Here is a 13,195-nt window from a genome sequence, read left to right on the forward strand (position 1 = left end):
CCAGAGAAGTGAAGAGAGGTACAAGGCTGAGCAAGCTTGAATTCTTTCACTCACTTGAATTCTTCAGGACCTTGCTTCTAAGACAACAGAGCTCCAAATTCTCTCAAGGGTCTTGGTGGGGAAGTGTGGGCCATTGGGTTAGTTTTCTCTTTTTGTCTTTTAGTGGCCAGGCCTTCTATCCTGTCAAATGCCAGACGATTATCATCCTTCTTCATGGCCAATCAGACACCTTCCCCCAGTGAACGCCCCTACCAACCCAACACACATCAGACACAGCAGCCACCAGGATTTATTTTGTTGAGGATTTTATTGTGGAGGATAATACAGGAGAGCAGCTCCAGGTGAGGAGGTAGAGCTGTGGTACCCACCAGTTATCTGAGTCCCCAGGTAGTTTTTGAAGGCATCATGGGTTTCTGGGCAGGTTGCAAGATTACAGTTGGTGTTTGAGGTAGCTGATCAACATGGGGGGAATATCCAGCTGGTTTATGGCTTGTGGCAGGCTGGCCTGGCGTAGAGCTCTGCGGATAACTAAACGGGCCTGTGATAGTAGCGACCGTGGAGTGGCTATAGCAAGGAGAAACAGGTCATGAGAAGCAATACTCAGTGTAATTCTCCCACCCAAGCCTATATCCACTCTGCCTTGGCTACTGCAGCTCTAATTGCTCTCTCTTTTCTAAGAAATGTCCCCCACCCTGCCCTCAATGCATGGTACCACTGGGGACACACTGAAGCCTAGATAGAGTATGCTCAAGGCCACAAAACAGTCATTTCAGAGCCAGAACCAGAAATTGGGCTAGTGCTATTCCCCACCGCATCTTACTAATCCTTTCCCCAATAAGGACTCCATAACCTCTTCTCCCCTGGGGCCCCAGGAAAGGGAGAAACATGGTATTTTCTCCAATTTATCCCAGAATGATTGGCTTGGGGGCTCATTTGGGGCTCTGGGACATCCAAGCCAGGAGGCCTATTGGCTTGTCTGCTTGACACTTACCTCGGGCCTGTAGCAGCAATGCAGTGCCTTTATCATCTTGTGAATTCAGGTCCAGGGAGAGAGGTGGAAGGTAGACATTAGCACCAAAATCAATTAACAACTGGATGTATTCTGGCTCACAATTGTGGTGGAGGCAGATTTCAAGAAGGGTGCGGGGCCGTGGGACACGAGCCAATAGGTGCTGGTCAATGCAGTTGTAGTCGGGGTCTGCCCCATAAAGCAAAAGTAGGCGGAAACAGTCAAGGTGTCCATAGACGGCGGCCAAGTAGAGGGGACCAGAACATGAAGCTATGTTTGATGCCCAGACTGGTAGTTTAGCCTTGACATTGGCCTCTGCACCATGGCTCAGGAGCTCCTTCAGGATGGCAACAGCTCCGTCACGGGCGGCTGTGAGCACAGGAGAGCAGTTGTTGTAGATGCTACCACCAGGACAGGCACCAGCTTCCAAAAGCACACGCACACAGTCCAGATGGCCATGACTGACAGCAGTAAAAAGTGGTGTCTGTGCCTTGATGTCCAAGCTGTCAACGTCAGCACCATGTGCCAGGAGGACTCGCAAACAGCTAACGTGGCCATAAGAAGCAGCCAAGCGCAAGGGTGTCCCAGGAACACCCCAGCCACTCCTACTGTTGATGAAACATTTGTAACGCTCCTGGCGCAAAAGCTGGTCCAAGGTATAGCAGTCGTTGTCGTACACTGCTTGACTGAGAGCCTGCTTCTCCCTCGTGTCGGTGTCCTCCTCCTCCTTGTCGGGCTGCAGGAGGGAGAAGATCTTGGTGATGTCCATGAGGTTCATCTTGGCTAATTGGAGCAGAACTATTCTCATTATGAGCAGAAAGATATGCCAGATCTGTGGGTGGCAAAAACGGGAGAGAGACTAAGGGCCCTCATCAAAAGCCTGGATGCCAGCCGTTGCCCCTCACCCTTCACCATCAGACCATGCATGGGTCCTGCTTCTAGTCCTACTTCAGCTTCTTTCAGCCTCCAGAGATGGTCACAAAAACAGATGAGGCCTTTTCACAGCTTGGTGCCTTTGCACATGCTGTTCTGCCTGCCCTTCAAACTTCTACTTCTGGGAAGCCTTCCCTAATCTCCTCCTCGCCACTGCTCAGGGATACCAAAGGATCACAACTAGACTTTAACTATAAACTTTCACAGCACATTTCCACTTATCTGTGCTTCATTAGCATGTAAACACCAGGGTGAGGGCCCTTGAATCCATCTTGTATTCTTCTACTCCCAGTAGGGTATACGTTATGGCTGAAGATTTGGTACATGCATCTTCCTTATTTCAGAATGTGTGGACTAATGAGGTGGCTCTGGTCTTGCAGTTGCTAGACTAACAGAATAGTGCTTTGTGTTGTCAAGCTGTCATCCCTGAGCATTCTGACATCAGTTTCACAGGGCAGGCCCTCAGCTCCAACCTCTCAGCTTTTTAGATGGAATTCAACCTCTTCACAGCCCCTCATACGTGACCTCCCCTCAGACTCAGGCCCCATGCTTTGGGCAATAGAGTTGCTCAGGAAATGGATGTTGCATGACACTTACTGATTAAATAAAGAGGTGGCATTACAAAGAACACACTTCAAGTAAAATGAAGTCAAAGAAATGGCAGGAAATATTTGAGGTTTCCAGGGCAAGACCTCCTCTCTGGTGACAACTGGTTTCTCCCCCAGGACCACTTCATTCCCAGAGTCCCTTTGATTGCCAGCACCTCCTTGGAACCCATAACTTACCCATTTCTCTGGGTCAAGCCTTTTCCCATCCTCTGTGCCTTAACCAGCCTGGAGCCTTGCCTCAAACCACAACTCTTCTCTTTCCATCATCCCCAGGCCCTACAAAATTACCCATGGCCCAATGACTGACTCAAACCAACCCTTCAACATTACCAGTCCTGTTCCTAGTGCTCCAAAGTCAAAGTCACCCACCTCAGTTTGTAATATTATCAGGGTAAGCTGATAGGTTTTTTAGAGCTTGAGTTTCCCTACTCTCCCATACCCTGCAGCCATGGTCTCAAGGCCACACACCTCCTTTTATTCACTATCCACCTCTACTCCTCTTTGTTAGCCTGGGACCTCAGGTACATACCTCATAGAAAAAATTGTGAGGTGGGTGGGTGGGATCTCTCTCAACTTTAGGCCCCTCCCCACTACCAGCATCAGCTCCATATATGGTCTTATTATCTATTCATTTTTTGGGTACAATTATAAGAAGAGGATTTTAGAAATCAGGCAGACCTCTTTTCAACTCAACACCTCCATTTTCTAGCTGCGTAAACTTGAGCAAGTCTCTTCCCTTCTTTGGGACTCAGTTTCCTCATCTATAAGACAAAATGATAGTCCCTGCCTCAAGGGACTGTTAAGAGGAAAAGAGCTATCATATATTAGATCTTCAAAGGTGAGATTCCTCTCTCTGGATCTTCTCACTGGTTCCTGTCCCTCAACTATCCTAGGAAGCAAAACAAAACACTTCTATGGTCCTTTGTTCCACTCTAGTTACTTTTATCTTTATCTCTCTCTTCTTCACCAAACATAACCAAAGTATTGTCTACCATCTAATCTAAGAGCTGGAATGCACTGAATAAATCACTTAATTTAATTTACTTAATTTAGAAATGGGAAAACCAAGACTCAGAGGAGAGCAGGGACTTTTTCCTAAGGTCACATGGCTATTATTGTCAGTTGTCTCATTATTAACACCTATAATCTTGTGCTTTTCAAAGCTATTTCATGTAGTGGAATAGGTAATATTATCCCCATTTTGTGGATGGAGGAAACTGAGGCCCAAGAGGGTAAGGGATTTAGTACATGCCTTACATCAAGGCAATAGCAAAGCCAGAAATAGAATCCAGGTTTTCCTATTCCTCATCCTGTTCTTTCTATTGCAACCTGAAAAATAAACACGTGCCCCTCCCCCATGCCTCAAGCAGTCACATTGCAGCTTCCAGAATCCTCAGCTTTGAGGGTCATGCTGAATTCCAGGGTCATGGAAGGTTTCCTTACAAATCATTTCTTCTGACAGCCAGTAGGGATTCCCTTCTTATTATTTTATTTTGGAGAGTGGTGATCCAGGGAGATGAGGAGGGCAGGAATTGTGGAGGGAAATGCTGAAGCCCTCACCAGGGACATACCACTAGAGCGGACAGCAGGGCCCATCTAATGAGTTTCCAGAGGGAGATCAAACCATGGCCCCCAGCTGGCTTGAGCACTTGAGTGAATTGTACCTATTAGATAGGGTAAGAAATGTAACTAGTCTATTGTCTAACCTCACCTTGCTGTGGTTTATTAATCAAAGAGTTATTATATGAGCATTCTGTGCAAGGATCCCCTTCCTGATCTGCAAAGCGCAGGAATTTTAACCTTTTCTTTGTGACATTGGTACCTGTAGCAATCTAGTTAAATCTCTGCTCTCCTCTCAAAATGGTTTTTAATACATAAAATAAAATACATTGGATTAAAGGAAACCAATTATACTCAAATACAGCTATCAAAATATTTTTAAAACTGCATGATATAGTAATAGATGTTCTTTATTAACACATTAAATGATGAGATCTATTAATAATTTCTAAGTGGTGATGATCACAAATGACATTTCCAGATCTCTGCTACAACTGTAATGTGATATGAAATTTCTGTGATTTCTTTTGGTGACCAAGTTACAGGAACTGGTAATACTACTGCCATTTGCTACCTGCTTTCATCCTTGAAGGAAATGGTAAATTTCAGTTAGAGATTAGGGAGAAAAAAGGTAATTGTCTGCCCCATCCATGTTATTGGACCCTTTGAATTCTATCTAAGGCCCTCTCAGGGGTCAGTGAATCCAGGTTAGAACTCTTACGGGAGAGTGGTTGGTTTCTGTGGGCCCTAGAACAGTCCTCCAGGCATTAGTAGACTATTTTTAAGCCTCACCTTCCCCCCACAATCCTGAGGAGATCTTCCCATCTGTCCTTGAGCCTACCCCACTGCACTTCCACACACACACTCACAAATACGACACAGGGACACAAAGACAAACCTTCACCCTCCCTGTATTGTATAACCACAATTGCCCTCAAAAAGTAAGTCCATTTGACCCCCAGAGCCTAGACAGACATACCCATTTATGACAGACATGGCACAAAGCTGTCATCATATCCCTCTTTTACTCTGCAGGCAGGTTTCCCTACCAACCTCCCAAGCACCCCCAGAAACCAGACCCAGTGGGAACAACCTAGGAAGGGTGGTGGACACAGGTCCATGGGCCCACAGCCCTAAACATTCACTCCTCCCTGTCACCATCGGGTCCTAGGCTCTAGGTACTTACCAGGCTTTGGCCTGAGGCTGTGCTGCCCAGAGTCACTGCCCCTGACCCTCTGCGAAGCACTGGGCCCTGGAGGCCCCTCTACAGGGAGCCCCTACTGCCCAGCAGCCAGAGCAGATAGGGCCCTTGGTTCCCACTGTTAACAACACTGCCTAAAGGCTAGGCATCAGCTCTTGGGCTAGGTCCAGGGGGCTAATTTTAGGTTACCCTTCACCCTCTCCCCCAGGGCCGTGTTATCTTACTAGTGGCATTCTGGAAGCAATCCCAGGAAGAGGAGGGGGGCTGCCCATGGGGAAGTCCTGGAAGGTGCCTGCCATGCCAGTGCTCAAGCTCCTAGTATGTCTCAGCATACTCCTCCTCACCATTCAGGTGGGCTACACGGCCAAGCCCCTGCACTGTGGGTGTTCCCATCCTTCCACCAAGGGGCCTGAGAAGGCCCAGACTCGCCTAGCATAACTTTCCTCTGGGTCTGGGCCTCTTTTTTTCCTCTCTCTAACTTAACCTCTCTGGACATCCTTTTTCCTTTCTTGAATGTCCAGCAACTCATCACCCTCCCCTCCCCCCATCCACCCCTGCAACTCCAAAGAGTGAGGAGGAGAGTGGGAGGCAGAGACCTCCGTACTGAAATGTCTATCCGTAAGGTTTTCTAAAGTTTAAGAAGGCCCTGATAATTTGTAAAGGCCTCCTCAGTTCACTAACCCACCAGGCTCAGCCTGAAGAAAATGTCAACAGCCTCCCAACTCTTCTCACACATAAGGCATCAAACCAGATTAATGTGCAGAGCACTGGGAACTTTGTCAAAAGCTCAGCTCTTAAGAGTATCATTTTACTTCCTTGGTTGCCTTAAAAGAAGGAAGTGGTAGGGAGATACCTTTGGAAATTGTCACATTATCTATTTTAAGTGTTATCCAAGAGAAACTGTGAGCCAGCTCACTCTTCCCTCTAGGAGGAAATGCCAGTTTAGCATTTGGTATATAAACTATACCACAAACAATCTGATCATGTCTGAGAAACTCTTTATGAAGAAACTATCAAGCAGCCACTATGTGTAAGGTTTTAAACGCAGGAAGAACACAAAGGAAAGTAAGACAAGGTGTTCCTGAAAGAGCTCACAGTTTATTAGGAAAACAGACATAGAAACAATTATATTTCACATAATGTGAAAATACCAGAACTAAAAGCTGCCTATGGTTATCCTGTGTCCATATCAATCTCCCAAATTAAGTCCAGGTGGTTACTGTGGAGTTCTGTGTTCCTAATGCCACTAAAAACAATAATAACTTGAATTTTCCTGCAAAGAGATTCCAATCTATACAGAATGCTGATCCCAAGACCACAAAATCTTTCTGTTTCTCTTCCAATCACCAAAGAAGAGAAGGATCCAATCAGGAAAAGCAAAAAGCCAGTGAGGAGACCAGAAATGTATTGGGATAAAGCACTAGCAGCCCTGTTTCACATGATTACTTTGGTGTTAGAATCTGCACATTGAAAGGGTTTTTTTTACATTTCTGAGAGATGTTCAATGACTTCTGCTTAAATGCTTTCAATAATAGGGCACTCTCTACATCCAGAAGCAGCACATCTCATTATTAGGCAGCTCCGTTAGTCCTTCTTTCGCTAAGCCAAATCTGAATCTATAAAGCACCCCTCAGGTTAACTGCTGATCCTATCTTCATGTACCCTTAGGACCTCAGAACACAATCGCTTTCTTTGCCCCAAAACAACCCTTTAGGGGTCCGAACCCAGGTCATATCCTTCATGTTATCTTGTCCTTTATGTCACCTTGTCTCAGAGAAAATAGCCCCGGCTCCTTCAACTATTTCTTTGAAGCTAGTATCTGTCCAGTTTCTTCCCCAGTCTTGCCTACCACACTCATGAAGAGGTCATTCAGTCTGCTTACACACTGGCAGAACCAGGGAGTTCGCAGGTGGTCCGATGACTCCTTAGGAAAGTGTCAGAGTATCCCAGTGTGATCAATGACTCTGAAGATCAGAAACATCGAAAAGCCTATGTGCTTCAGCTTAATTTGAGCCAGTGGCCTGTAGCTGTTCATTATCTGAAGCCTCATACAAGCCTGATTAGCAGTCAATAAATAAGCTATTTTGATGCTGAAGATGACAGAGTAGGGTATTATTCTTAAAAAAAAAGATTAGTAGGATTTTTAATAGAAATTTTTATTCAGATAATTATGGATTCACATGCAGTTGTAAAAGTAATACAGGGATCCCCTGTACACTGTACCTTTTCCCCCAATGGTAACATTTTTCAAGACCATAGTACAATATCACAAGTAGGATATTGACATTGATATAATCCACCTATCTCATTCAGATGTCCCAAGGTTTACTTTTAGTCATTTGTGTGTGTGTGTGTATTTACTTCTATACAATTTTATCACATATGTAGGTTCTTATGTATACTACTACAAACAACATACAGAACAGTTCTATCACAAAAAGGATACCTCATGTTGCTTTTTTATAGCCATATCCACTTCCTTCCCACTCCTCCCACCTTGGTCCCTAACCCCTGGCAACCTCTAATCTGGTTCTCCATTTCTGTAATTTTGTCATTTCAAAATTCTATAAATGAAACAATACCTTTTGGAATTAGCTTGTTTCATCAAGAATGCCCTTGAGATTCATCTGAGTTGTTGTGTGTATCAAGTTTGTTTTCGTTACTGAATGGGATTCTGTGGTATATATGTACCATAATTCGTTTAACCATTGATCTGGTGAAGGACATCTGAGTTGTATGTTCCATTGGCTATTAAGAATAAAGCTTCTAGGAACATCTGTGTACAGGTCTTTATCCCTGTGGTTATATTGTATGTCTTATTATTGGGTACAGTGATTACTCCCTCTTTCCTCTTCCATGTCAAGATTGTATATAAAAAGGGCCTGTGCCTTTTTATATACATTTTAGAATAAGCTTGTATATGTCTACAAAAAACTTGCTGAGATTTTGGTAGGAACTGTGTTAAATCTATATATCAATTTGGAGAGAATTGACTGCTTTACCGTGTTGAGCATTCCAACCCATGCACATGTTATGTTTTTACATTTATTTAAGTCCTTAATTCTTTCATCAGCATTTTTTAGTTTTCAGCATATTTTGTATATTTTGTTAAGCGTATGCCTAAGTATTTCAATTTCTTTGGAGCAATTGTAAGTGGTATTGGGTTTTGATTTCAGTTTCCATGCGTTCATTGTCAGTATGTAGAAATGTGATTCTTTTTGTGTGTTGATCTTATATCCTGCCACAGTGCTGAACTCACTAGATCCAGTTTTTTTTGATTTTTATAGATTCCTTTGGATTTTCTATGTAGTCAATCAAGCCATCTGCAAATAAAGACAGCTGTATTTTTTCCTTTCCAATCTGTATGACTTATTTCCTTTCCTTGCCTTATTGCAGTGGCTATAAGTGTAACTTCCAGAACTATGTTGAATAAGAATTGTAAGAATGGACGTCTTAGCCTTTTCCCAGTCTTGGGGGAAAGCATTTAGCTTTTCACCAATAGGTATTATGTTAACTATAGGTTTTTCATAGATGCCTTTTGTCTAGGTTCACTAAGTTCCCTTCTATTCAAAGTTTGCTGAGAGTTTACACTAAGAATGGATGTTGGATTTTGTTAAATGATTTTTATGCATCAATTGATGTGATCATATGATTTTTCTTCTTTAACCTGTTCATATGGTAGAGTATGTTGATTGATTTTCAAATGTTGAACTGGCCTTTCACTCTTGGAATAAATTCCACGTGGTAATGGTGTATAATTCTTTTTATGCATTGTGGATTAGGTTGGCTACTATTTTGGTGGGGGATTTTGCATTTAAGTTGATGAGAAATATTGGTTCGTAGATTTCTTGTTTTCTTTTATCTTTGATTTTGGTGTTGGGGTAATATTGGTCTTATAAAATGAGTTAGGAAATATTAACTCCTCTTCTATTGCTGGAAGAGATTGTGTAAATTCATAAGATTGGTGTTAATTTTTTAAATATTTGGTAGAATTCTCCAATGAAACCATCTGGGCCTGGAGATTTCTCTTTTGGAAGATTTTACATAATGAACTGTGTTTTTTAATGGTTATGGAACTATTCATATCATCTATTTTCTCTTATTAAAGTTTTAGTAGTTTATGGCTTTTGAAGAATTGGTCAAACTCTTTTAAACTGTCATATTTATGAGTGTAAAGTTGTTCCTGGAATTCTCTTTTGTAATTAACCAGTTATTTTATTGTGGTAAAAATATATATAACATAATATTTACTATTTTAACCATTTTTAAAAACAACTTTTGTTTTTTTTTAGACAAGTTTTAGGTTCACAGCAAAATTGAGAGGAAAGTACATAGATTTCCCATATACCCCCTACTGCTATGCATCAATAGCCTTCCCCATTATCAACATTCCCCACCAGAGGGGGACATTTATAACAATTGATGAACCTACATTGACACAGCATAATCACCCTAAGTCCATACTTTGCATTGGGTTCACTCTCAGTACATTCTATGGGTTTGAACAAACGTATAATGATATGTATCCATCATTATAGTATCATATGGAGTATTTTCATTGATCAAAACTTCTCTGTGCTCTGTCCATCCCACCCCCACCTCAAGCCCAGGCAATGACTGATCTTTTTACTGTCTTCACAGTTTTGCCTTTTCTAGGATGTCATATAGTTAGAATCATATAGGATGTAGCCTTTTCATATTGGCTTCTTTTGCTTAGTAACATGCATTTAGGTTTCCTCCATACAGATTGATATCTCATTTCTTTTCAGCGCTGAAGAATATTCCATTGTCTGGATGTACCACAGTTTATTTATACATTCACCTGTTGAAAGACATCTTGGTTGCTTCTGAGTTTTGACAACTATGACGAAGGCTGCTGTAAACATCTGCATGCAGGTTTTTGTGTGGACTTAAGTTTTCAACTCCTTTGAATAAATACCAGGAGCACAATTGCTGGAATGTAAGGTAAAAGTATGTTTAGTTTTGTAAGAAACCGCCAAACTGTCTTCCAAAGTAGCTGTACCATTTTGCATTCCCACAAGCAATGAAGGAGAGTTTCTATTGCTTCACATATTTATCAGCATTTGGTGTTGTCAAGGTTCAGAATTTTCGCCATTCTAATAGGTGTATAGTGATATCTCGTTATTTTGTTTTACATTTCCGTGATGACATATGATGTGGAGTATCTTTTCATATGCTTATTTGCCTTCCAAATACCTTCATTGGTGAGGCGTCTGTTAACAATCTTTGACCCATTTTTTAATCAGGTTGTTCTCTTATTGTTGAGTTTTAAGAGATTTTTGCATAATTTGGATAACGCTCCTTCATTAGATGTGTCTCTTGCAAAAATTTTCTCTGTCTTTGGCTTCTCATTCTCTTAACAGTGTCTTTTGCAGAGCAGAAGTTTTTAATTTGAATGAAGTCCAGCTTATCAATTATTTCTTTATGGATGTGCCTTTGGTGTTGTATCTAAAAAGTCATTGCCATGACCAAGGTCATCTAGGTTTTCTCCTAGGTTATCTTCTAGGAGATTTATAGTTTTTTATAGCTTTCCCTGTAGGTCTGTGATTCACTTTTAGTTAATTTTTGTGAAAGGTATAAGGTCTGTGTCTAGATTCCTTTTTTTTCTTTTGCATGTGGATATGCAGTTGTTCCAGCACCATTTGTTGAAAAGATTTCTTTGCTACGTTGTATTGCTTTTGTTAATTTGTCAAAGATCAGTTGACTATATTTATGTGGCTCTATTTCTGGGCTCTCTGTTCTGTTCCATTGATCTATTTGCCTATTCTTTTACCAATAAAACACTGTCTTAGTTACTGTAGCTTTATAGTAAGTCTTGAAGTTGAATAGTGTCAGCCCTGCAACATTGTTTTTCTCCTTCAATATTGTGTTGGTTATTATGGATCTTTTGCTTCTTTATATATACTTTATAATCAGTTTGTTGATATCCATAAAATAACACTCTGGGATTTTGATTGGGATTGCATTGAATCTATAGATCAATTTGGGAAGAATTGATATCTTGACAATATTGAGTCTTCTTACCCAGAACAAAGAATATCTTTTCATTTATTTAGTTCTTCTTTGATTTCATTCATCAGAATTTTATAGTTTTCCTCATGTAGGTCTTGTACATATTTTGTTAAATTTATACCCAAGTATTCCATTTTTGGGTGTGCTAACATAAATGGTATTGGTTTTAATTTCAAATTCTACTTGTTCATTGCTGGTCTATAGGAAAGTGATTGACTTTTGTGTAATAATCTTGTATCCTGCAACCTTAATATAATTGCCCATTAGTTCCAAGAGTTGTTATGTCCATTCTTTCAGATTTTGTACATATAATTGTGTCATCTTCAAACAAAAACAATTTTATGTCTTCCTTCACAATCTGAACACTTTTATTTCTTTTTCTTGTATGTTACATTAGCTAGGACTTCCAGTACAATGTTTAAAAGGAGTAGTGAGAGGGGATATCTTTACCTTGTTTCTCATCTTAGTGGGGAAGTTTCAAGGTTTTTACCATTTACCATTCAGGTAGGATGCTAGCTGCAGGTTTTTCATAGATATTCTTTATCAATTTGAGGAAGTTCCCCCTGTATTCCTAGTTTACTGGGAGTTTTAGCCATGAATGAGTGTTGGACACTGTGAAATGCTTTTTGTGCATCTATTGATATGGTGACATGATTTTTCTTTTTTAGTGTGTTGCTGTGATGGATTACATTAATTGATTTGCAAATATTGAACCAGCCTTGCATGCCTGGAATAAATCCCACTTGGTCATGGTGTATAATTCTTTTTATACATTATTTGGTTTGATATGTTAATATTTGTTGAGGATTTTTGCATCTATATTCATGATAGATATTGGTTTGTAGTTTTCGTTTCTTGTAATGTCTTTGTCTGGTTTTGGTATTAAGGTAATGTTGGCCTAAGAATAAGGTAGGGAGCATTCCCTCTGCTTCAGTTTCTAGAAGAAATTGAAGAGAATTGGTATCATTTCATCCTTAAGTGTTTGGTAGAATCCACCAGTGACCCATCTGGGACTGGTGATTTCTGCTTTGGAAGGTTATAAATTCTCAGTTCAATTTCTTTAATAGATATAGGCCTATTCAGATTGTGTATTTCTTCTTGTGTGAATTTTGGCAGATTTTGTCTTTCAAGAAATTGGTTCATTTCACCCAGGTTATCAAATTTGTGGGCATAAAGTTGTTCATAATATTTCTTTACCATCCATTTAATGTCCAATTTGTAATTTGTGTCTTCTCTTTTTTGCATAGTCAACCTGGCTTTTCAATTTTAGCTATCTTGTCAAAGAATCAGCTCTTGGTTTTGTTGATGTTTTAAATTGGTTTTCTGTTTTTGATTTCATCAATTTCTGCTCTAATTTTTATTTCTTTTCTTCTCCTTTCTTTGGTTTTAATTTGCTCTTCTTTTTCTAGTTTCCTAAGGTGGAATCTTAGGTTATTTATTTTAGATCTTTCTTCTTTTCTATTTCAGTACTATAAAATTCTCTCTACACATTACTTTCACTGCATCCCATAAATTTTGATAAGTTGTGTTTTAATTTTCATTTAGTTAAAAATATTTTTAAATTTTTCTTGAGACTTCTTCTTTGATCCATGTGTTATTTAGAAGAGTGTTGTTAAATTTCCTAGTGTATTGGGCTTTTCCAGCTACCTTTTGGTTATCTATTTCTAGTTTAGTTCTATTGTGGTCTGAGAGTATACTTAGTTTGATTTCTATTTTTTAATTTATTTTTTCCAAGTTTATTGAGATATAATTGAAATATAGCATTATGTAAGATTAAAGTGTACAATGTAATGATTTGATACATGTATATATCACAAAATGTTTACCAAAATAAAGTTAGTTAAAACATCT

General features: G+C 40.2%; 2 protein-coding genes across 2 annotated transcripts in view; both read right to left on the minus strand.

Moving 5' to 3' along the window:
* Nucleotides 1-294: 294 nt before the first annotated feature.
* ASB12 (ankyrin repeat and SOCS box containing 12) overlaps nt 295-13,195 on the minus strand; it is a 38,582-nt gene continuing 25,681 nt past the window's right edge. Inside the window, exons 2-3 of the mRNA XM_070502054.1 lie at nt 992-1,841; nt 295-564 (exon numbers count right to left, since the gene is read on the minus strand). Of these exons, the coding sequence (XP_070358155.1) occupies nt 431-564; nt 992-1,841 (984 nt within the window). The 3' untranslated portion in view covers nt 295-430. The remainder of the gene's footprint in view (nt 565-991; nt 1,842-13,195) is intronic.
* Nucleotides 1,787-13,195, minus strand: part of MTMR8 (myotubularin related protein 8) — a 182,138-nt gene continuing 170,729 nt past the window's right edge. Inside the window, exon 15 of the transcript XR_011499631.1 lies at nt 1,787-1,841. The gene's annotated coding sequence lies outside the window, so the exon portion shown is untranslated. The remainder of the gene's footprint in view (nt 1,842-13,195) is intronic.

This window comes from Equus asinus, chromosome X (genome assembly GCF_041296235.1).
Source record: "Equus asinus isolate D_3611 breed Donkey chromosome X, EquAss-T2T_v2, whole genome shotgun sequence".
NCBI lineage: Eukaryota > Metazoa > Chordata > Mammalia > Perissodactyla > Equidae > Equus > Equus asinus.